The 23,638-nt window shown below is 44.5% G+C and overlaps 1 protein-coding gene across 2 annotated transcripts in view; it reads left to right on the forward strand.

The window, feature by feature from the left end:
- Positions 1 to 8,734: 8,734 nt before the first annotated feature.
- So (SIX homeobox 1 protein sine oculis) overlaps positions 8,735 to 23,638 on the forward strand; it is a 52,797-nt gene continuing 37,893 nt past the window's right edge. Inside the window, exons 1-3 of one of the 2 annotated variants that reach the window (XM_076800665.1) lie at positions 8,735 to 9,025; positions 14,833 to 15,115; positions 19,908 to 20,142. In XM_076800665.1, the coding sequence (XP_076656780.1) occupies positions 8,735 to 9,025; positions 14,833 to 15,115; positions 19,908 to 20,142 (809 nt within the window). The remainder of the gene's footprint in view (positions 9,026 to 14,832; positions 15,116 to 19,907; positions 20,143 to 23,638) is intronic. The other variant, XM_076800666.1, reaches the window with a different exon arrangement.

Here is a 23,638-nt window from a genome sequence, read left to right on the forward strand (position 1 = left end):
ACCGTAGAGCGACGAAATGCAACGGGAGGCGAAATTACACGCAATCGGCGTACACGGGGAGGCCGAATCCGCGCAGAAACATCAAACGATTCTTCTCGCTGACCACCCTTGGCTTCTCTTTGGTCGAGACGAAGCATTCCGATTCGAGGAACACTCTGTTCCGCGTACCGTCAGGAAGTAGATTCTACGGGAAGGAAAGCTCTTCGTGCGGTAAACCGACATCCTGCAAAACAGAACAGAAGAAATGCAAGAAACCTCCGGCTAAGTGTCTGGACAAGGCACCGTCTGAGAACAAATGCAAGCCCGAGCCCAAGTGCAAGATCGCCAGTCCCAAGTGCAAGATCGAGACCAAGGAGAAGGAGACCAAGTGTCCAACGAAGAAGAACTTGTGTCAGACGTCCTGCGGGAAACCACAGAAAAAGGAGAATCCTTGCAAAGTCAGTAGCGAGGGTGATCGTTGCGCCAAACGGAGACAACAGATTTGCAAAAGTAAGTTTGAATTACAATATTTTCGGCTTGACTGTTAACAGTCGACTCGAAACAATAGCCCCAAAAATATGTTTTTTTATACTTCCTCGTTAACTGCGCAAAATCAGCATCGCTTTTTACTGGATCGTTATCATAACAATTAACAGAAGAAAATTTTCTCGGCGGTTTACTGAGTTATTAAGAAAAAACACGGACCAATCGGAGCGCCGCTACAGCGGACAGATTCCGACTCGGCCAATGCCAACGCCGCGCTCATCGGAATCTGTCGCTTCGATTGGTCCGCTGTTTTCCCTTAATAACTTCTTAGAAAAACCGCGGAGAAGATTTTCAAAAGCACAACATTTTTGGGACACCCTGTAGATCCAGAACCGGATCTAGTAGCAACATCGTTTTGAATTCTATCGATTTTAGGCGCGAAAGCATCATCGGAGAAGCAGGAGCCCGAGAGCGTGAAGGATCGGGCGGAGAGAGAACGGAAGGAGATGCAGGACTGCAAGAAGATCATCAGTGGTAAGGATAAGAAAAAGGGCAAGGATGAAAAGAAAGCAGCGCCCGGTATGGAGCGTGTGATCAGCCCCTGTAAAAAGCAGAGCGGGAAAGGGTCAAGCGGTTGCGGAAAAGCCTCGTGCGTTGCAGCCCCGTTGAACAGTTTCTGCAACCCCAACGGGTCCTTGTTTCTCAACCCAGACAACGACCTCGCGGTCAACAGTGTGTCCGATCGGCTGTTCTCCACCACAAAGTTCGAACAGTACGATCACTTCGATCAGTATGACAGAGAAAGCATGTCGGATGCTCCACAGAATGATTATTCGCACTTCGACGACGAAGTTCTCGCCGATAGCGGAACTATTACGAACATCCATCAACAATCAGAGGATATGCCAAACGACAGCTCAACGGTCAACAACTGGTTCCTCTCGTGGTTCCACAGCTAAATCTTCTGAACGGAGACAAGTGATACATGGTATGTACGGTTTTGAGAAGCTTTAGGTGTGTACGTAGCAAATACAGTGAATTCTCGATATATGTCAACAACACGAGTCAGAAACGCGTCGGGTCGTGAGGGACCCCAAAATATTTCGGTCCCTAGGACTAGGTATTTAGTTTTGCATCAACATAGACAACGAAAAAAATTCTCGCACACCTCTAATGATTGACAATACCGTGAGTTCTCGATATATGTCAACAACGCGGGTCATGTATCGTCCAGGAGACATACCCGAGCCTATACGTCTACACCCCTCGGCGTCCGAGGCCTCTCTTCGTGGCCCCTCACGGTGTACACCCCGAAGTAGCGAGGATAATTCCGCGACATTTATCATCCAGACCTTGGCGACATATACAGAGAAATCACTGTGCAGTGTTTACTCGTTGTATTTCCAAAACACGGGTCTAGTCAGGAGATACTATTCTTTGATCCACGCGACCTTAAAACTCCTGGGCGTCCGAGACGATGTGTACACCGCGGTAGTGGGGATAATTCCGCGACACTTATCATCCATGTCTTGGCGACGTATACAGAGAATTCACTGTACCGGCTGCGTATATGTATGTATTATGTCCACGCTGAGTAGAACTGTATCCGCACGCTCTGTACCCCTTTCTCGCTCGTGTCATTAAAAGCGCGGTAGTGGGGGTAGCGGCTCGTGAGCAATCAGTTGTCCAGGTCTGGTTCAAGCGATAATCGCACGCTCGATGTTCGACATCTTGCTCAGGTCGTGATGAATATTATTCGAGATCGGTTAGGAAGCAAGAAGCAGCTTTAGACAATCCTAAACAAATTGGATCGGAGTTTATTGAACCGAGGGGGGGGGGCGGCCCCGGTAGCGGTAAACGGGGATGTCTTTGCACAATGAGCGAGGCAGGACAGGGGCGTGCACGTGAATGGAGGGGTAGCAGGAGGTGCAATTATGGGTTTATTCAGGTCTCGCTACGGGATACCCGGGGTGCCGTCACCATGGAATTTTTCGTGACGTGTATAGTATACCTGGCGCCTCTTCTCGGCCCCTTTTTACGTGGTTGCACACGGTGCGTGTGCGTGTGTTCGCGAGAGAGAGAGAGAGAGAGAGAGAGAGAGAGATGAACAACCGGGAAGGGAGACGCGAGCGAAAGAGAGAAAGAACAGCCCTAGGGGAAAGAACGATGGGTCGGGGGAAGGGGGACGGAAGCGTGAGGACGTCTCCGCGGGGATCCCCGCGCTCCGCCACTTATGGGAACGTGATACGGAGCTTTTCGTCGGATGCTCTCTTGCGTTTTCGCATTGTTGCGCAACCGTGTCGTCCTTCTTTCGCCGTCCCCGCGCTCTCCTTCCCGTTGTTCTTTTTTTTTCCCCCCGTTTTTTCTTTCTTTGCCTCATGTCTCCGTGCTCCTCGACAAAGGGAATCGATGTCAATGGCGACGCTTTGTGTTCCTCGCTCCTTTGCCTTCCGACTCGTCCCACGAGACATCGGAAATGCGCACGTAGAATCGTAGGGACCTCGACCGTGAACATCGATTGCGAATTGTTCTACGCTTCAACCGAGTTTCTTTCTAACTCGTCAGAATTTTCTTTGTTTTTTTTTTTTCACGGGGAGTTTCGAGTCGCATCTTGGGTTATTAGCACGCTTAGGTTGTGCAAAATAAAACATGCATCGATTGTAAGACGCAAGAGCCGGACAGAAATATTTGATATTGAATAGATATCAGTTCGACCAGAACTTTGGGGTATACCACGCGGCAGTGGGGATAGTTCTGGGACTTTTATCGGCTAGATATTTGAGACACATCTCGAGCAAAGACTGTACATATATGGTGTCCTGAAGGGAATTGATAAGATTCTTCTTCGGTCATATTTCCGGAATGTTTCGTTGGAACGCGACAGTGTTGATACAGGTAATCTTAATGAGGCGATGAGTTATGGTGTAAACACAGTCGGACGCTTTTCAGCGAGTTGTCATCGAGAAGATCGAACGGTTGATTTCACGGTTTCTCTAGGAGGGCGGGGTGTGGGTCTCTCTCTCTCTCTCTCTCTCTCTCTCTCTCTCTCTCTCTCTCTCTAAATCGAGACGTCACATTACGATGTCAACGACTTTTTCCTGGACCGCAAACCGTCTCGTTCGTGTGTTCGGGATGAATGGTGACGCCACGGGTGGCACCCCGTCGGCGAGCTCCGCACACAACCACTGGAAACGTGTCAATTTTGTCAGAATCGTTCAGACCTGAATGAAAAGTGTCACTCTCGGGGCTCCAGGCACGTTGGGAATTTCGTGTTATTCAATTCCGAACGAAATTCATTCACGGACTCGCACACATCTTCGTTGCCAGCATTCGGTTGTTCGGTTATCAACACGTCCACTGCCGCGGCGGTCACCAGATCACCGACGCTATTTACTTAAAAACAATTGTTATCGAATTGGCGGCACTGCATACAAATTTATTCGTTTCATTCGTTACAGCGTAAGATGCAAACTCTATTGTCGAGCAATTAATCATAATTAACTGATCGTTTGTACGAATGAAGCAGGTAAGAGTCCACTTGTTAGCATTTCAATCGCCATTTTGTTGAGATATACAGTGGATCCAAAAAGTATTTGAAGTCAAACTGAACTCATCATTTTCAACCGACTAACATTACATAGAAATTAAATAAATGTCTACGCAGCAACCGTAAGTTGGAACTAACTTACAATTTGTTTTTTTTTTTTTTTATAAAAATCCGCGGTCTGGTAGCGAGCGTAGTTTGTTTAGATGTTTGAGCAGCGGGTGAAACTTGAAAAGTAGAACCGGAAGGACGTGTGCAATATGGCGTCTGTCAGGGAAGTGACGTGTCCATGAATTTCATTTCCAGGAAGATCCGCCACAGTCTTTGCCGCCCGCTGTTATTATTTTTTAACTGTGAGAAGTGCCCTTGGAACCAACGAAACAAGAACAGAAGGGTTTCCCGCGTCACACGTGGACCGCCACGAGCGGATGGTCCCATGTCAATCGGAAAAGAAGAGAGGACAGTTTGTACAAAGAAAGCGGTGTCTCGGTATCGTTAAGGTCCTGGGCAAGGATGCGCCGAGCAATCTGGCGGACACTCATTATTTTAGGAGGCGGGGTCTTGTTTTTCCAAAAGTCCTTGCGGTCTGAGAAAACAAGGTGTTCCTCATCCACTGCTCCATACGATCGACTTCTCGGACCCGAGTGCTGAGAAAATACACGTGAGAAAATTCCGGTCTGAACGGGACAAACGATTCTGTCGCTTTTTTTTTTTTTGTAAATACAACTTTTTTTTCTTGTTTCGTCATTGACTTTACTTTTTGCACGTATATGATAGTGTGTATCGATAAACTTGAAACGCTAATAAAATTACACGGAACACGACGCATTCGTTGCTATAAACAATATCGTCTTGTTCATAGTAAATTACAATATAATTCTGGGTAGGTTAGACTCCCGTGTAACGCGATCAAAATTTGTTTAAAAAGAGACTTTCTCCATCTCTCGTGGTAGTAAGTGCACACAGTCTTTTTAAACAATTCTTTACACATTTACTGACACAAAGTACATATTTACAGTCTGATTAAATAATTCTTGAATCACTAACTACTGTGCCTAAATTAAGTATTCCCATTTTTAAAGCATAATGAATACTACAAAATAGATATTAAATCTTTTTCATTAAAATCAGTTAATATTATATGTTATATATCCCTGTTTTAATATTCATTATACTTTAAAAAGAAGTATAATTAATATAGGCGTAGTAATTGGTACCCCCACAGTAATTGGTTCTATTACCCTACGTTCAGAAAATAGAATAATTGCAGGTAGAAAAAATCTGTTTACCAACTGACTATAATCTGTAAGTGACGACCAAGCCGTCTGGTCTAAATTCAATTACGTTTACCTAATATTCCCTTCCATATGGCGAATGATAAAAATAACAATAAGTATTATAAACATGAATTTACAGCACTGGCCTACACGATGGCGAAACTCTTTGTTAAAGCGGATAATAGTTTTTTGGGGTTGTATAATTTCATACCGCTATGTTTTGCAGCAATGAATCGCAGTTACGGGCATTCTTAAAGAAAAATTTTAATTGATTTACGGGGTCGTTTGATTGACAGGAACGACTGCATCGTTTAGCAGTGAAAAGTCCGTAATCGTTTCTGGGATTTATTTATGGCTGCCCGGCCACACGCGCAGTAACATCGCGTTTCGATTTGCGTGTTGCGTAAATGGGAAACGGTTATTAACATCGACTTCTTCGCCGCGAACGGGTTCAGCTTAGACGCAGTGAAAAATCGATTTATGGCTGTAGCATGTTTATGAACGTCTCGGCTCGAGAAGAAAGATAGAAGGCGCTTAACAACAGAAGTGGGATAATGTTTCATGGTTGTACACTGCCACGCATAAATCCCATATGGAATCTGTGAACGCGAAACGAAGCGAGGCATTTCATTCGAAAACGAGAGAAAAAGTTTATTCACATTCACAGAGAACAACGAGCATCCGGAGCAGAAAATTGAACAAGACGATCGATAAAACCAAGCATCGCAAGTAGTCGCGATCGTTTCTCAAATCGTTTATAATATTGGACAAAATTTTTCGTAGAATAAAAAAGACGTTTCAAGTCGAATTTATTGCAACTTTTATTCTCTGCACCGGTAAAATATTTTATCGTCTAGGCACCCAATTACATTGGGGGTACCAACTACTTAATTATACTTATTTTTGAAGCATAGGTAATGAATATTATAAACGAGTACAACATATTATATTAACTGATTTTAATGAAAAAAAATTCAATATCTCTTCTTTAATATTCGTTATGTTTTGCAGAAGAGTGGTTCTTATTTTTTCTGGTTTTAGTCCCCTAAATTGTGAGACTTGGTGGGGAAATGTTAACGATTTAATGTCATTTTCGAACCTAACTATATTTCGTTATTTTGGAAATATCGACAACCGTTTTTACATATAGACAGCCTGCGGACAGTTTGCGGACAGTCTGCGGACAATCTGCGGACATTCTGCGGACAGTCTGCGCACAGCCTGCGGACAGTCTGCTGACAGTCCGGACAGGTCTTAACATATTCGTTGCTATCGAAAGGAGGAAAAAAGAGAAGAGAGGAGTACAGAAAACGCGCGGGAAATGATTGATGGAGCACAGTTAAATAGTTGGCCAATGCTGAAATTTAACGAGGAACAGGACGGATTTAACGCCCGTCTCGGGATGGATTTGTCGGATTCGGTTGCGCATCTCCGCAACTGTGCCCGCGATAGAGAAAGAAGCGAGTGCTAGTCGGGGGTGTAATGAGGCTTATTTATCGTCGCGCGTGGTTCAGCCAATGGTACGGCGGGATGGTGGTCGTGGCCATGCCCAGCGTCCAATGAGGTTGGGCGCGTAGTAGCTGTCAGGTGGGCCCCGCCCCGGCCAATCGGCGCTCAGCTGCGCATGACAGAGTGGCTCGGTCTCGAAGCACGCCGGAGCGGCAGTCCCTTCTGGTGCGTGCGTAGGAGAACGTCTCTTTTTCGCCCGGTCCCGAGAAAGACAGAGAGAGAAAGGGATTTTTAAATCTGACGTTTACGTTATCACACTCTCGGACTATTCCCGAGGCCGGCAGTACCGATACTCGATCGTCGGCTGGCATTCGACACGGTGCGTGGTCTCGGTCGGGGTCTCTCGCGCTGTCCGTCAACGGTAGTGTTTCGAGTGCGCGATCGACAACAGCAACAGTGCGCGGCACCCCTCGATTACTTGAAGAGAAGTGCGTGTGTTCGTCGCGTGCCGCTCGGCCCGAGAGTCAACGACAGTCGAAAATCATTTCCACGGAGAGAGACCTCCTCCGGGCCAGAGGAGCGGCGACGACGAATCGAGGGTGATAAAGCGGGAGAGGGACAGAGAAAATGGACTATTTAACACGCTCCTAAGAATAGCCGGTGCGCGTTCGTACGCGAGTATACTAAGCGCCTATAAATACACACCTACCACGGGCCGCGCGGAAACACGAGCTCGTAGATTTCACGGTGCAACCTGCCACGAGGAGATAGAAAAGACGCGAGTCGAAGGGAAAAGAGGGAGAATAATCTCGAAGGAGGGCGCACCTGGCGCTCCGAGAGAAACTTGCCATAATCGGATCTAGTCGGAGGCAGTAACGCAAGATAATCGCGGCACGCGGGGCGAGGGACAAAGATACAGTGCGTGCGGTGTATATTGTCTGTGCCCAGAGAGAGAGAGAGAGAGAGGGAGATCACACGCGCGCGCGCGCGTGTGTGTGTGTGTGTATGTGGCAATCGGTCCATTGCCGGTGGTACCAGTCTGAAAGCAGATTAGAGAATAACCGCACCTGAAGTGAGATTTTATTATTTCACTGGTATACCCTTTCTTTCCCTCTCGTAACACGAGAAACATCCAGGCGCGGAGTCGCTCGGCAGTCGAGCTTACGGCAACTCTCTACCAACCGCTCGCCTAAAAATATCTCCTTCCTGCATATTCCGGCGCGTTTACACCGCTGCTCGTTGTTTCTCTCTGACGTGCGTACACTTTTTACCCGCGAAGAGACTGGTTCTGCTCTTCTCTCTCTCTCTCTATCCTCCTTCGCTGGAAATCCGGATACGATAAAAAGTGTCTCTGGGGGTCACTCGCCGGTTTAACCACGAAATCGAGATTCGACTCGATCCCGACAAGAAGAACAGCAAAGGAAAATGCCTCGAAGAGAACCGTGCGCGATAGAGCACCGCGGATGACCGAGAGAGGTATGACGTAGGGATGTTCGATTCCGATTCGACCCACCGGAAGATCGATCGTTTCAATCGATTCCGCACACCTCGAACTTTCCAGAGAATCGATTCTCTGCCGAAGAATCGACCTTGTTTTCCAATAGTGGGGATGTTCGATCGTCCCGCGAAGAATCGTTTTTCGAGAACAGCTGGCTACTAGAAAAGAAAAGAAAAAAAGGGTGATTCCGGACCAATTTTCCAAGGAGTATGGAACATCCTTAGTATGAGGATCGTCGTCGCGTTACACCCTAGAAGTGGCTCGCGCGCAGCTAGGAACCCGCCGTCGGAACGATTCTCGATAGGACCAGGTCCCGTCCGTCGGCCGAGCGACCCTTGCGTGGACCCGCCGCGACCTGTCGTCGACGAGGAGGATCCGATCGCGTGGTAACGCGGGAACAGTGTGTGATACCGAGTGCGCGAAGAAGAAAAGTGGTTCACGGTGGAGGGTGTAGGGAACGGTGTGCAAGGGGTCACCGCGGTGGGCCCCGGAGATGACGCGATGATGGCCTACGGAGGAGCCACCGGGAACGGTGGCGCGATCGGACCCCCTTCCGGTCGCACGGAGGTTTTGAGATCCGCCGGTGATTATAGCCCCCAGGGGACACCCACGCCACTCACGGGTCACTCTGCCGGGCCCGTCGAGGCCAGCACCTACGGTCCCGCGACAGGACCCTCCAGCTACAGTCCGCAGGATAGCCCCGCGAGTTCCGCCGGCGGAGGCGGAAGCGGTACCAACGGCCAACTACCCAGCTTCGGCTTCACCCAGGATCAAGTTGCCTGCGTCTGCGAAGTAAGTACCCGCCGAGTGTGACGTTTTGCTTGGCCATTCTGCTTTTTGATTCCTCGGTTCCAAACGCGAACGAACGTGGTCGAAAATTCACCCTCGCCATACGCCATAGACCTACCGAAAATAGTCGAGAACGTTACATCGGAAAACTTGATTGAATGACAAACCTTTCTGTTTCTTCCTCCTTCGGATGTTCAATTCTTGCAATATTGTTCGATGAGAAACAGCATTGTTTTCTTGAACACTGTTTGTATTCGGGGAGCTGCGTAGTTCCATGCGTTTTGTTTATACGCACTGTCGAACGATCACTGGGCGACCACTAGGTACCGGGCAAGGTTAGAACTCGTTCGCACTTGGTCGCAGCAACCAACGAAATATGAGCGACGCACGAGTGAAGGTCGATTGACGCTGTCCGCAACAGATACGGAACGGAACGATCAAACATTCTTCATGCTGTGTTTATTCTATCCGATCGTATCGGCACGAACACGTAACGGGAACTACACTAAAGAAATATTATTAAGGGCCCGGTCTTCGTAGATTCGCGATAAGACAGAGTGACTACATTACCGTCAAAAAATGGTTTTACGTATTCCACGTTTTACCTGGAATCCAAGAATTCTTATGACATTAGATGAGCTCTCTAGATGAAATCGAGAGCAGCGCGCGCTAGAAAATATCTCCACCTACAAATTGAGCGAAATAAAACCAAAAACTTGAAGTACATTTCTGGCGTCAGAATTCATAACATCGATAATACAGAGCAAAAAATGTGAGAAGTTTAGTCACAGACTTAAGATCCGTCTTGGTCCGACGGGTCTGAAGGCTGTGAATGGAAATTATTATTTAAAAAGTCACGTGACCATCCCGGGCCCTTAAAGTATTATACTGAACGGCACCGTTCCGCGTGTCTGTGCGGATAGTATAAATCGAATAATTGAAATGCGTTGACTCCTGGTTTCGCGTAAAATTTATCCGATAATAATCACGCACATTAAAAAACAGAATGGGAGAACTCGATGCACTTGAACTGTCGTTGCGATCAACGAGTCACCTATACGTCGCTCGTGGCGACTAAGTGCGTACAACGCACTTAGTGTCGTATTTAGTGGTCTAACGCGGAGTGTGTAAAAACGACGTTAACACTGAGATTAGGCGTTCGATGCTTTTCGCTAGACATTTCATCACACTTAAACGGGAGCTCTGAGGCGTCACTAAAAATTGCTGTCCGATTATTCAAAATATTTACATTAATCCTTCGAATTGTTATTTCTATTGCTAACAGCTATAAACATCCAGCCACCTAAGGTGACAGTCGCACGTTAAATTAGAGGCTATAATAAGTACCTGAGAGTTGTTTCCGATTTAAAAAAATGTAATAACAATAAAAATCAAGTCCCATGTGCGGGTCGCGTTAATGAAAAGGAACACTACCTGCGGAGGGTTAAACACGAGATAAACAAGCCACAGTGGCATACCGTTCGAAAAGATACTATCTAGAGAAGCCACTAGAGTAGTGTTCCATGGCTAAGACTGCCCGACATGTTAATCATATCGTGTTGTTTTTGGAACACTTGGAATGAACATTCCGAAGGGGAAGCAAGATCAGAAAGTTTGTGATTAGAACATTGGTATCCGAAAATCTTCAATAGCAGAAGACTGTCGGCTCTCGAATGCGATCTCCGAATAAAAAATGAACGTGGAATAGTGATTCGATTTGAAATTTTCGACTACCTTCGAAGTGCGAGTCGCCGATTGGTCGACAAGAATCTCGCGCGCGGTGTTGGTTGGCACGATCCGACGGAAAGGCGTAATGCGACAGTTTTCCGAACAACTCGGGTATCTACATACGCGTGGTGTCCGTCGGTAGATACGTTGAGGCCGCCGAAAATCATTTTGCAATCCGTGCTTGTTTATAATTGCAGGCAGACGAGCCACGCTGGTAGCATTGATAAAATAACGTGCGAAGCAGCACTTAACCTGTTGGCCGCCGCGAACGACTGTTCGCGGGATACTTAACAGCACCCTTAACATAAATTTATGCACCTTGCAATGGGATGACGAAACCAGCCCTGAAATTCTGTGCGCCTCAAGGTGTATCGTGCGCAACAATGTACAGCACCGCGCCAAGATTCACTCGCGTGTCACGCGGCTAATGGAGTTCATGCGTTTTTACTGCGACCATAAATTGTTTTGTGTGCGACGTTTACGCTCCTCGGCGTCGGACATGCCCGCGCGTGCGCGCCAGTTTTGTTTCTCGCGTTCATGAATATTTCATTCCCGAATGCGGAGACTCGTTTGTCATTTTCTTCGAATTCGATCTTTCGTGGACAATTACCGAGCTGCGGAACGAGCCTGTCGTGTCAAATAGGCATCTTAGACTGTGCGTGACCTTAACTTGGGGAGAGGTACGTTTCAAAAGCAAATGCACGTGATATTTTTAATCATCAACATTCGAAATAGAAGCTATTAGTCCCTCCCTCCCCCCAGAGTCTTATGTCAATCCTGTTCAATTTAATTCTGTGAAAATTACTAAATATTTCAACGGTGTCGAAAATATCTCCAGCTAACGCTAGAACTGCATCTACATAGGATTCCATAAATGTCATATGTGCAGAGGTGTGAAATAACCCCGAAAATGTCGGGTCTGAACGAGTCGAGAATTTTGTTCAAAATGGATTCTCGAATGTATCGGGTCTTCCGAGAATTTTCGGGATTCAAATATTCAAAATATTCTCGAGAACGGGTTCTCGCGCACCTCTGCGTATATGAATCGATAAATTAAGACAAGAACCATGAAACGAAGCTATGTATAATTACCGCGCCGGTAATGGAATATCGGAAGTGGGTTTAATGTAAAAACAGAGTTAACCTAAAAACGATTCGCCGGAGGTTAAGTAGAGGTTAAGGAACGATCGGTTGAACGCAAAAATGTCTAAAATGTCTTACAAACGCCATGGTCCTGCCGCAGCTGATTGTACCGCGTTTTGAATTCATCGGTTCGCGTGTAAAAGAAGAAAAACGGACCCTCGGCTGTCCGCTATGCACAGGTTAGATGCGCGAGGAACGTTCACGTTCGCACACGTTTTCCCATAAGTGCGTTGCGCGCACGGCTAGGCGTTTAGCTCCTTGCCCACGTCACATGGATGCTTCTCTTCCTCGTAATTTACGGCAAAAGGTTTTGCGCTTTCGATAAACTACTGGGGCCCCGCCATCGGCTCGGAATGGAATCGTTTAACGCGTAATTATGTTCGGATGGCAATAAGAAAGGACGCTTACAGAGTGGTCTAAAGAGCGTTTACGATCCGCGCGCCTCTCAATAATTCAAGCGTTCGTTTAAAAGCATACCGCGCCGCTTGACGTTTACAGTTATTAAATAATCGCGCAACCACGAGATTCGTCGCGCGAGCAAAGCGAAAATTTTCGCGTGCATAGCGAAAAAAATTTACCGTCGATCCGCGAGATGTCGTTCGCCCAATTGCGTGGCGTTCGTTCGCGATTACACCGTGAGACGTGGGCGCTAGTTGTCTTGTATCATACGAAAAACAACCGCCGATTTCACGTTCGTAAAAGAAATGTTATTTATTCTCTTTCTCTCTCTCTCTTTTTCTCTTTCTATTTTTCTCTGGTTCTTCTCTTCCTCTCGTTCGCCGCCGGGTGCCGTCGCTCGTTCCTCCCCATCCCCCTTGAGCTACCTGTTTTCGAGAGTGAAGACAAATCGATTCCCCCCCGAGTAGTATTTCAAATAGCATACTGCGAACAGTCGATTTTATTTGAGCTACAGCTTCCAAAATAAAAGGCCGTGTCCAGTGCAATAAGATTTTAATCCTTGTGTAGCCGACCGGGTACTCGGGTATCTATCTACCAATTTTTTAGTCTTCCTCTAAAAATGTTACAAAACTACTGTGAATGTCCATTCTCTGTTCACTATTTCAGTCTCAGAACAAGAATTTGTGCGGAATGTTAAATACTAAAGTTTTGAAGTTATGTATTTTGGTTGGCTACTGAAATAATGCTAATGTTAAAATAGAATTCAATTAGAAGTATACTAAAAGTAGTGGGCCTGCCATTTCCAATTATTTCTGTTCGACTTTGCTGGACCGCTTAGCCCTACAATGCACGGGTGAATAGAACTTAAGATGGCTGACTACAATTACAGTAATATCACTTATTTTCCAAGATCACCTTTCTCGCTAAACATGTACAGTAGAATTTTGTTAGCTATTTCGAATACACTAGTTTTGTTTGAGCCATCATTTAACTCTCGAACGGTATGGGGTCTATCGTGACCCTAGCAGAATTTTCTACTGCTCTGTGCTGATATATTGCGAGACAATTGTGAATATGATAATTTCTGTAGCTTTTTTCAAATATTTGGATTTTGTAACCCTAGACTTGAAGTGTCTCGGTAATACTGGAATTTTTAGGGAGACTTTAGTATGGCAGATGGCAGTTGATATCATTCGAGGGTTAAAGTATTTTCGCTTGACATTCGAGCGAGTTGAACCGAGAGCGTTGGAAGGATAGGCAGGAAGGGGATCCCCATTTGTGCTCGCTCGTACCGGTTGATTTGTCGTCGGGCAATCGAAAGCTTCGTACATCGTCATTAGGGTCCGATCATGATCGGGCCGTCGTCCATTTCTCTCGGGCTTTCGACACGGCTCGTTTCTCATTATGCTCGGCATTTCTCGCGCATCGTGATTAATCGGTCGTCAGGGGGGACGGTCGAGCGCGAAAACTAGATGGCACCCGGCGACGCGAATGAAGAAGTAACCGTGGCAGGTGCTCACGAGCGTGCGCGAGCGCGAGCAAGACTCGTAACAGGCGACGCATCTTAACCGGGGACTCGTTTTCGGTAATTTCGACGATAATGAACGATCGTGTGTCGATCGTGTTGTCATTATGTTCCTCCGTCGTGTTAGGTGCTTACTTTTAATGGGAATTTAACTCGTTACCATCCATTTTTCCCCCCGGGTCCCTCGCGATCAGGTGTTACGAGTCTTGCATCGAAAGCAGCGCTGGAAAAATTCAAACGTTCGAGGCTGCTCGGACACGAGCTTATCGTTCGAGCTTCAAATTGTGCTGAATATTTTTCCACTTTTATCAAGAATTCTCGAGGAAGCATTTTTTTGTTAACCCTCCGCCGGGTAGTTAATTGAAATTTTTGTTTTACCAATGCCGGGATTTTTCTGGCGGTATTTCCGGTAATGCCGGCGAAGGGTTAAAATAGTATCGGCTCGATTTTTGAAAAATCTTCAAGGCTATAAATCAAGTCGCTTCGATACAAAAGATTAGAGCCTGATAAAGAACGACTTGCCGGCGACTGGGTCTCGCGTGACCCGTACCAGCGACCGTACAGTCAGAGTTAAAAATCCAAACGATCTGAACGCGAAAAGTGATTACCCGATAGTTCTTGGTAAATATTTGGTACGATTCGAGGTTCGATGTTCGAACGGCTCGAACATTGCAGCCCTAATTGAAGGTACTGAACTCGCGAAAAGGGCGTGCGTATCACGGGATCGATTAGATTGTTCGTCGATCAACGAGATCTCCTTTTTTTTAAATTGTTTTTTTTTCCCGTCGTGGTACACCTTCGCGAGCTCCTTTGTTTTTGTTTTTGTTTTTGTTTTTGTTTTTGTTTTTGTTTTTGTTTCTGTTTCGTTTCGAATGAGAAGCAGCCTTTTTCGCGCGGGATAGAGACACGAGACGATTTAATCTGACAAAACATATACAAGATACACTAGAATAAGAGGAGACCGGGATGAGTTCTGCCGACTAACAGTGTGCCCCCCCTGTCTATCGTCTTCAAGGCGATGGTGTCGTCTGTCCAGGTTCTCCAGCAGGCAGGATCCGTGGAGAGGCTCGGCAGGTTTCTGTGGTCCCTGCCGGCTTGCACCAGGCTGCACCGACACGAGAGCGTGCTGAAAGCGAAGGCGATCGTCGCCTTTCATCGGGGACATTTTAAGGATCTGTACAGGATCCTCGAGAGCCACACGTTCAGCCTGCACAATCATCAGAAACTGCAGAATCTCTGGCTCAAGGCTCATTATATCGAGACCGAGAGACTGAGAGGAAGGCCTCTCGGTGCAGTCGGTTAGTATTCTCTCTCAGACATTAGCGTTCATGTCAGTGGCGGGTTTAACGGTAAGCCGGCTAAGCGGCCGCGTGGGGCCCCCCCCCCGTCTTTGTTTGTTAATAACTTTATCAGAGTTTTCACGGAACTTGAGTTCGAGGGCCCCAAAGTTTTTACCGCTCGGGGCCTCCACTTGGCTTGAGCCGCCACTGGTTTTTCTACGATCGAGACACAGTATTTCCCCCGTAACGTACCGTGCGCGGACAGCGCGACGTTAAGGGGGCCGGCAGGCATTTGGCCTTGACTGTCACGCTATGTTATGCTATGCCTTTTTCTTCTAGACATTTTACGTCTTAAATAAGTAAGTAATCAATTAAAAATGCATACCACCGTGTTTGTACATGTCTTTGCTATGTCTGTATAGAGCCCTTTTTTCGATACGAACACTAAATCTCGCGAAATTAAGAGAATCTCTCAGCGGCAGCCGTCTTGTGACGTCATACTTGCTTCAGAATTCGAATTTTCTGCCGAATATTACAAATTACTCCACAATGAGGTAGAAATTCGCAATTTGGGCTCTATACAGACATAAATTGGACTTTTAGGAAACACAATTGACCACTTCTAAACTGCTCATTGAAATATTGAAGCGATAGTTTGAAAAGGTTTTGACCCATGCATACGTATATGGATTTCAAACCCTGCCGGCCCCCTTAAGAAGCAGAGGAAACGATCGGGTCTCTTCGGGCCTCGTCGCGACTCGACGAAACGGTTGCGCAACAAGATGCCGGATAGAGAAACGCGACGCTATGGAGGAAATACTGTAGCGTGTCAACCGTGCCGTGTGTACGATCCGACAGCAGTTGCGCTTACAGTGAACTTGTCAGAATATACTTGAATAACAAGGTGAAGTAATGGACACTCTTATTCGACGGTGTCAGTGTTTATTTAGTAGTCCAGTCTCTCATTTGAAACGAGAAAGCCAGTTATAGGATATAACATGAGTCATGCAACGGACTTTTACGTTCGCAAGCTGCACGTCGGATTCGCGATTTGCTCTTGCTGATAGAAAATGAAATATACAAAGTGTTCACGTTCAATTTTATCAGTCGAAATGTTCTCCTCGCGCTGAATATTTTACTATTATGCAAACAAACGCGCGGACGTTTATGTCCCTTCCATTGCCTTCTGCGAACTAACGAAAATATTTTAGGCGACAAAACGACTTGCTGACTCGTGATCGAAACATTTTACTATTCTCTTTTTAAACAAAGATGTCAGGTGGAGTAGTTAACAGTATGTTCACGGTAGGCCGGACAAATATTTTTACATCTGGTTTTTTTTATAACAACTTCGCGGAGAAGACGTGGTATTAGTAGTTAGTAGTAGCGATTCATCATTAAAAATTTCTAAGGTTGACGACCTAGTATGCAAACCATATCTTTATAAACATTGTAAAAGTCCTGCTGTCGTAGCTGAAAGTTTATTCGGATTACTCTAGAAGCAATATCAGCGGTTTTATAAATGGCTAATTAATGCTTTTAAATGAACGGTTCTACGTATAATATAAAATGCAGTAGACCCTCAATTATTTCAATTCCGATACATGTAAATAATTGTACAAATATTCGAAACTATCATCCGAACACTTTCAGTGCGGATAATCGAGGTTGTGGTGTGCCCAAAAATTTAGAATATCATACACAATGTGTGCAGAAACGGTACGTTGAAATCAATAGGTGTATAAATTCACATTTTGGGTCGCGTAATGAATAAGAAAAGCCCAGACTGTTTTGTCGTTGATTAATTAAACTGTCAATTTCGTCCATTTTCGTTCGAGCCGATATGAAATCATTTCGCACGATTTTTTCCGCCTCTCCGATCGCAGGATCTCGTTTGACGCTACTGACGCGATACGTTAAAAATACAGCAAGTCGCGTCCGCGCCGAGGTAGTAACAACGTTCCGGATCTACATAATTCACCGGCGATCATAATGGCCGCGGCAGAAACATATCGCGAAGGAATAAGCGTTGCGCGCGGCAATTCCGCGCGGACCATGCCAGTTTTATTTCCGTCCGGCGCGTTGCGAACAGGGAGGATCGCGAGTTTAACGAGCTGACATTCTAATTAGATCTTTCCATTTACTTTCGCGGACCAATTCGTGTCACCCGATCCGCCGAGAGTCCGCTAATCCCGGGAAGCGAATAGGGAAACGCTGCGTGCGACCTCTTCGGACGATTTCCGGTCGCGACGGAGTCCGAAATCTTCGGTAACGAGTCCCTTTGAAACTGAACGAAACACGTCGATCGACCGCGTATCGTTTGTTCGTAAATTATTTAACGTCCCTGGAAAAACTGCCGGCTAAAAGTAGAAAACCACTGCGAAATGGAGGTAATAGGGATTTATTTGTCACGTTAACGTAGCCATTTTAAATTTAGCATTGTATTTTGTAACGTCGAATGAATCCAGCGCAGACGAAAACGTCTCTTTGTATCAGACGACGAAATAAATGGATGTTGTTGTGTTTAATTTATTGATTTGTAGAATCGAGGATTCCGGAATTTTGTTTTAGTCTTTGCAGCTGTATTTTGTTAACAGTACTGTGAAATTATTGTTCATTCGTTTCTTTGCGAATAAAAGAAAATTCGTTTCGATAACTGTAGCGTAGAATATTAACCTCGGATCGAGGAACGCGTTAGTCATGCGACATAACTTCTGTCGAGAATTCCAAAACGTTGGCCGGCAGCGTGCATACCAAAGTTAGTTCATTGAGGAATTCACGATTATTCTGTCCGCGTCACGGCGCACTATTTCAACGTTGTTCGTCGCTCTAATCTTTATTTACGCGCCATATACCGAAAGGGAACCGATAAAATTCGGTTCTGCTCCGGAATACCGTGGAAATGTGAAACAATGCACACGGTATGTTATTTGTAGCGGGATCGAACGACAAAAATAAAATGGACTCCGTTGCGTGCACCGTTTCGAAAATACCGCGGCGTTATTTCGAACGTCTTTAACGTAAATCACGTAATCCACCCTTGACGCGGTTTTGTTTGTAATTAATGACGGCGACACGGCCGATTTCCCTGGCAAGGAAAAATACTGTCAAGCTGCGTCCACACTGTGGCAACGCCGAGCGACTTTCTGTCGCCTCTTGTTGTCTTCTTCTTCTTCTTCTTCTTCTTCTTCTATTCGGTAAAAGTTGCTCGTCGTTGCTTCAGCGTGGACATAAATTTTAATCGACCCTTTTATTGACCGCGGAACAATTTCTAAATTTTGTTTAAAGAAGCCTGGAACAGTAGATGTTTAAATTTTTAGGTTTTGATCCTTCTGCAAAATAGAAGAATTTTTATAAGAAATATAAAACGGAAAGATTTTTATCGCAGATGTATACAGTGTTTACTCGATATATGTCCATACCACGGGTCTAGCCAGGGACATATATCGGCCAGGAGATTTTTTGATTCATGCCGAACGTAGAAAAGGGGTTCTAGGACTTTTATCGGCTAGGCATTTGGGACATATATAAACACCGTGTACATAAGTACATTCTTGTTGTGTTGCAGCTCTAGACGATATGCATTAAATATTTATTTTTAACAAAGATAGTGTCGGAACAGTGTTCTTCTTGATCCTAGTTTTACATTATTACAAATTTGAAGAAAAAAGTACAAGATAAATTATCCTTTCTTTCCTAATGCTGTCAGCAAATTAAAAACAAAACTATAGTATGGTATTTTGTGTTTTGCGATAAAGATTACTTCTTGGACCAATAAACCGACTATTAACCTTTCGGGGATGACACCCAGCTGTCAGTTTCTGTTTGTATGGCCAACGTTGTGTCGTGTTGTGCAAAGGTTATTATAATTTGCTGGATATTTGGATCCCTTAATATGCTTCATAGCTACAGTAGAACCTCGATTATCCGAACCTCTGATATCTGAATTCTCTGGCACCAGAATGTGTTTTTCACAATTGAGCTGTTCGATGTTAGGTGATTTACATACTGCACAGTTCATTTATCGTAACTGTTCTCTTATCCGAACGTCCATGTTTCCCCAATATTCTGTACTTAGCCTATTTTTTGGACGGCGAAAATATACTTCATTGAAACGGAGCACCGATGACCTTGAAATCTCTCGAAAAACAAGACTGAGAGAAATATGCAATATTTCCATAAATTCAAAAATAAAGGAGATACAGTAGAACCTCGATTATCTGAACTGAACAGGAAAGCATAACTGTTCGGATACTAGGATGTTAGATTAAATTTTTATTAATTTGCACAACAAATAGTGTTGCATATGAATCTCCTTAGGTTGAACTGTTTACATCTGAATCATGTTGGGATATTAGAGGGTAGGAGGACATCAGAGGGTCGTATAATAGAGTTCCTACTGTAATAAATTCCTCAATTCAAGTATATCTCTGTTGTAATAAAAATGATCTATTTTTACAAAGCAACCAGTCACTTTCAGTGGTTTGAAAGATTTAGCATTAGACCTGGATCTCCAGTTATTTTCTCGCTCGTTTCACTATGCTACGTCATGCCTGAAGGGTTAAGAAGATCAAGCTTCAGTCTTAAAATTTCGAGTAGTAAATATGTTATTAATTTCTTCTAAATCGAAATGAAATTCAACTGTTCCGTTGCCGATATATCGGAGAGCAGATAGGACAAATACAAATTCGTTTCTTCTTCTAAGAAATCATGGACGAAATTACGAGCTGTAACTGTAAAATAAATAGCGGAAGGGTCTAACGGTTGCCATAAGGGATGTGGTAGCTGATCGAAGACGTTTGAATTACAGGGAAGTACCGCGTGCGACGTAAGTTCCCCCTGCCCAGAACGATCTGGGATGGCGAGGAGATGTCTTATTGCTTCAAGGAAAAGTCCAGGAGCGTCCTGAGGGACTGGTACGCTACCAATCCTTATCCCTCGCCCCGTGAGAAACGGGAATTGGCGGAAACTACGGGCCTCACCACCACGCAAGTCAGCAACTGGTTCAAGAACAGGAGACAACGGGATCGTGCGGCTGAGCACAGGTATTTATCCTTTCTTCATGGTCGATACAACTGTATTGGGATTTTTCTCCAGGGAGTATCTCGTCTTCGAGAAACGATCGATAGTCCTACCGGGGACGCCTATTAATTGTACCAAGAGGCAGCACCAAAATATCATTTCTCGTAATAACAAATGAAATTATTAGATTACATTACTGTGGACGACTTAGGATTTACTGAAAAATCATTGGTTATGGACCGTAAAATTCTGAAATAATCACCGGGTAAATTAATACAGCTTTATCTTCACGATTTGAAACAATAGATTAATAATTTGCTTCGCTACCCATCTTCCCCGTTAAAATGTTTTACTAAATCATAAAGATTGATTAAATTAACTCGTAAAATATTAAAACAATTCGATAAAGCCGTGGACTCTTTGAGTATCGTGTTAATGCTCTATGATTTTAATGTGTGCAAAATCAATTTGACTGGTGTTCACATAATGTACGTATGACGGGGGTAGGAAACGTGTTAAGGGAAGCAATTAAAATTAAACGGTGGGAGTACGTTGGCTATTTTCCCAAAGTCTCAGTGTTGTCTAGTCGAAGCTCCAGATTCATCAAAGAAACTCTATCCTTATCCCGGGCGAAAAAGTTTAGTTGACACAGCTGTTCGCCGGCGATGTACACCAAAATGGCGACCGGTTCTCGAATTCGCTCGAAAAGAAGCTCGCGCCGTTACGTAACGCGCTACAATAACTGAAAATCGCGACGCGCCAGACGCGTCTGTCTGCTTTTAGTAGCGCCGACAACCGGTACGTATAAGCGTCTTTGCAGTCGAATATTCTCGCGGTTCTTCGATACAATCGATCCCACGTTCATCCATTAATTGATGTACGATTGTGTCGCGGGCGGCCTTGTTCGAAGTTAATCGACACCGGCCGAGGTTGATATCCGTGGAATTCCGGCGGGCGCAGGCGTAGGAGTCTTCATGTTGTTTGGAAGGTCGTTGCTCTATATCCGATTTTAGAAACGACCGAGCAATCTCGAAGACGGCCTCATAACTGCGTAACGTAGCCGCTGCTTGTCCCTCGCGCGCTCGCGTCCCCTGTGATTCGACTTTTCCTCGGAATTTTAGCACTACGCGCTCGCACATTTATCAATTTCACGCGTTGACAAGGTTTGTCGCATTCTTTGGATATCTCTCCGACTCTATGAATCCTCCACGCGATCCCTGGTACGACCAATTATTTCACTCGCTCGTGCAAATCAACGGTACTTCTGGAAAGTACGATTTCTGCTCCGGTACTGTCCGCAGCACGTTCGCAATTCTTCCAACGGAAATTTTGCATTCGGAAGATACTTAATGCGACAGGTTGTAAGTAATATAATGCAATGTATCAACCCATTAACTGCCAAATTTTAGATTGAAAGAATGAAACTAAACGTACCAAATATATTTCTGGCGCCGAGTGGTGTACGCGAAATTCCAAAATCCCCAAATGGGGATCGTGGCAGCCAATGGGTTAATAATATACAATAGTAATATAATATATATTATTTATTTTTTTGAATAGATACACAGAAACTGATACACTCTATGCGCAATATAGAAGGGTAATTAAAGGATACTTGTCGAAAGATGTGACACAGTTCACGCGTCTTCTGACCACAAAAATTGATAGTTTATAATTTTTATGATTGATTCTTGTCAGCCGCAACTAATTGACCCTTAGCACTCGAATGTTGCCTGTAAGGCACCACTAAAATTTGCTGTATCATTATTCAAAATATTTTTTACATTATTACATTTGTTTGTATTTAATAAATTACTAAAGATTTCGGTATTGTACGAGTAAATTGCACCATTCTCGTACGTATAACATGACAAAATACATATATACAAGGGCAATATTCTAGGTGTGGGAAGAAATGTTTCGTTTAGCTTCGAGTGCAAAGGGCTAATATAGATATAGATTCAGCGATTAATATAAAATATTACGTAAAGATGGAATAGCTCGTGAATTTGTTTAGCTGAATATGTTCAAGCTACTAGAAACTGTGCTAATAACAGGCCCGTAGAAAATGATGTTAATATTTCGAAAGATCTTCATAACGTACAAATGGAAGGGACTCCGTCGAAAACGATCGGGACTTAAACGAATATTAATTTTCACTCCATTCGCGAGGCCGCAATTTTCGAGCCGAAACGAAATCGGCCGAGGCGTAACACGAGCCCGCCGATGCGCGCTTAATCGAAGCTTCATTACCCTCGGCCGGAAAGTGTTAAAATTCTCGACTGCTCCGAGTCGATTTAGGTTCCGTTATAATGTATACCCCCCTGAAATCATACCAGAAACTGCTGTTCGGGCTTTCTGCGTGCCTGCGCCTCGAGCTACTTCGCCATTTTCCTTTCCTTTTTGCGCTACACCAAGAACAAAAACCCAAAATTCTCGTTCAAAGGGTCCCTTCATCCTCTTTAACAGAGTAAAAAATCTTCGTCTTCGGCCCCGAGAAAAAACTTCAAATTAACTGCATTCCTTCCATCTTTAGCGGGGCTAAACGGTGTTTAAAACGCTATACTAAGATCTTTATCAAACACGTAATAATGCTTCCTTCGTGACTACGTTTATCATCGCGATAACAGAATCGGCGTGATGATCAAAATTTCGGTTAACTTTCGAACACATTTTTAGAAGAAATTAATTTTTATCGGCGTTGCTGTCGGGGTCCGAATGAAACAGAAATGCTTATTCAATATCTCCACGTTTTCACCTAAATTGTATTTCATGAAATCGCAGGTCCTAGAAAAATACAGGAAATCTTTAGACTAATTAATTGTCTTAAAAATCAGTGACCACGTTCTGATATTTTAATATTATATGTAGACCTCTTTTAAATTATTCTTTTTCAAGATATACTCTGTTTATCGCAAAATTGTGCATGAGTGGCCAGAGCGCATTAGAGTCATTGTTGCTATCATTATAGTGTGCGTTAATCCTTGTGTAGCCAGCCAAAATGTATAGATAATTTAGAAACTTTAGTATTCAACGTTTTCTGTACAAATTCTTAATTCTGAGACTATAAATCGATATAATACCTGGTGAACAAAAAATTCAGAGCAGTTGTGCAATATTTTTAGAGAAATGTTACAAAATTGTTGAAAGTAATGCAGTAAACCTGTTTGGCTACACAATAATATGTGCTTGAGCATAAAAAGTACACTATAAAATGAGAAAATAAGTCGAAAATACAGAATAAAATTTGTCCATTTGTTTTCGGGGAAAGTTACTTTCAAAATCCGTCAAGTTCGCGTGCCCAGCGTTTTCGAGAAGTAGAATTAGCAGGTTATGAACAGACGCATCGGACGACTCCTGTTCAATAGCGCGCGTGTTCGGCGAATTTTCAAACTCAAATTTTGCCGAAAAAGTCGTACGCTTCCGGTCAGGAGATTTTTGTTTAATGGCGTCCGACGCTCGACAACGGGGAATCGTTCGTTCCCGAAACGGTGGGTCTGCCATAAATATTCGAAAGAC

Source organism: Halictus rubicundus, chromosome 15 (genome assembly GCF_050948215.1).
Source record: "Halictus rubicundus isolate RS-2024b chromosome 15, iyHalRubi1_principal, whole genome shotgun sequence".
Classification (NCBI taxonomy): domain Eukaryota; kingdom Metazoa; phylum Arthropoda; class Insecta; order Hymenoptera; family Halictidae; genus Halictus; species Halictus rubicundus.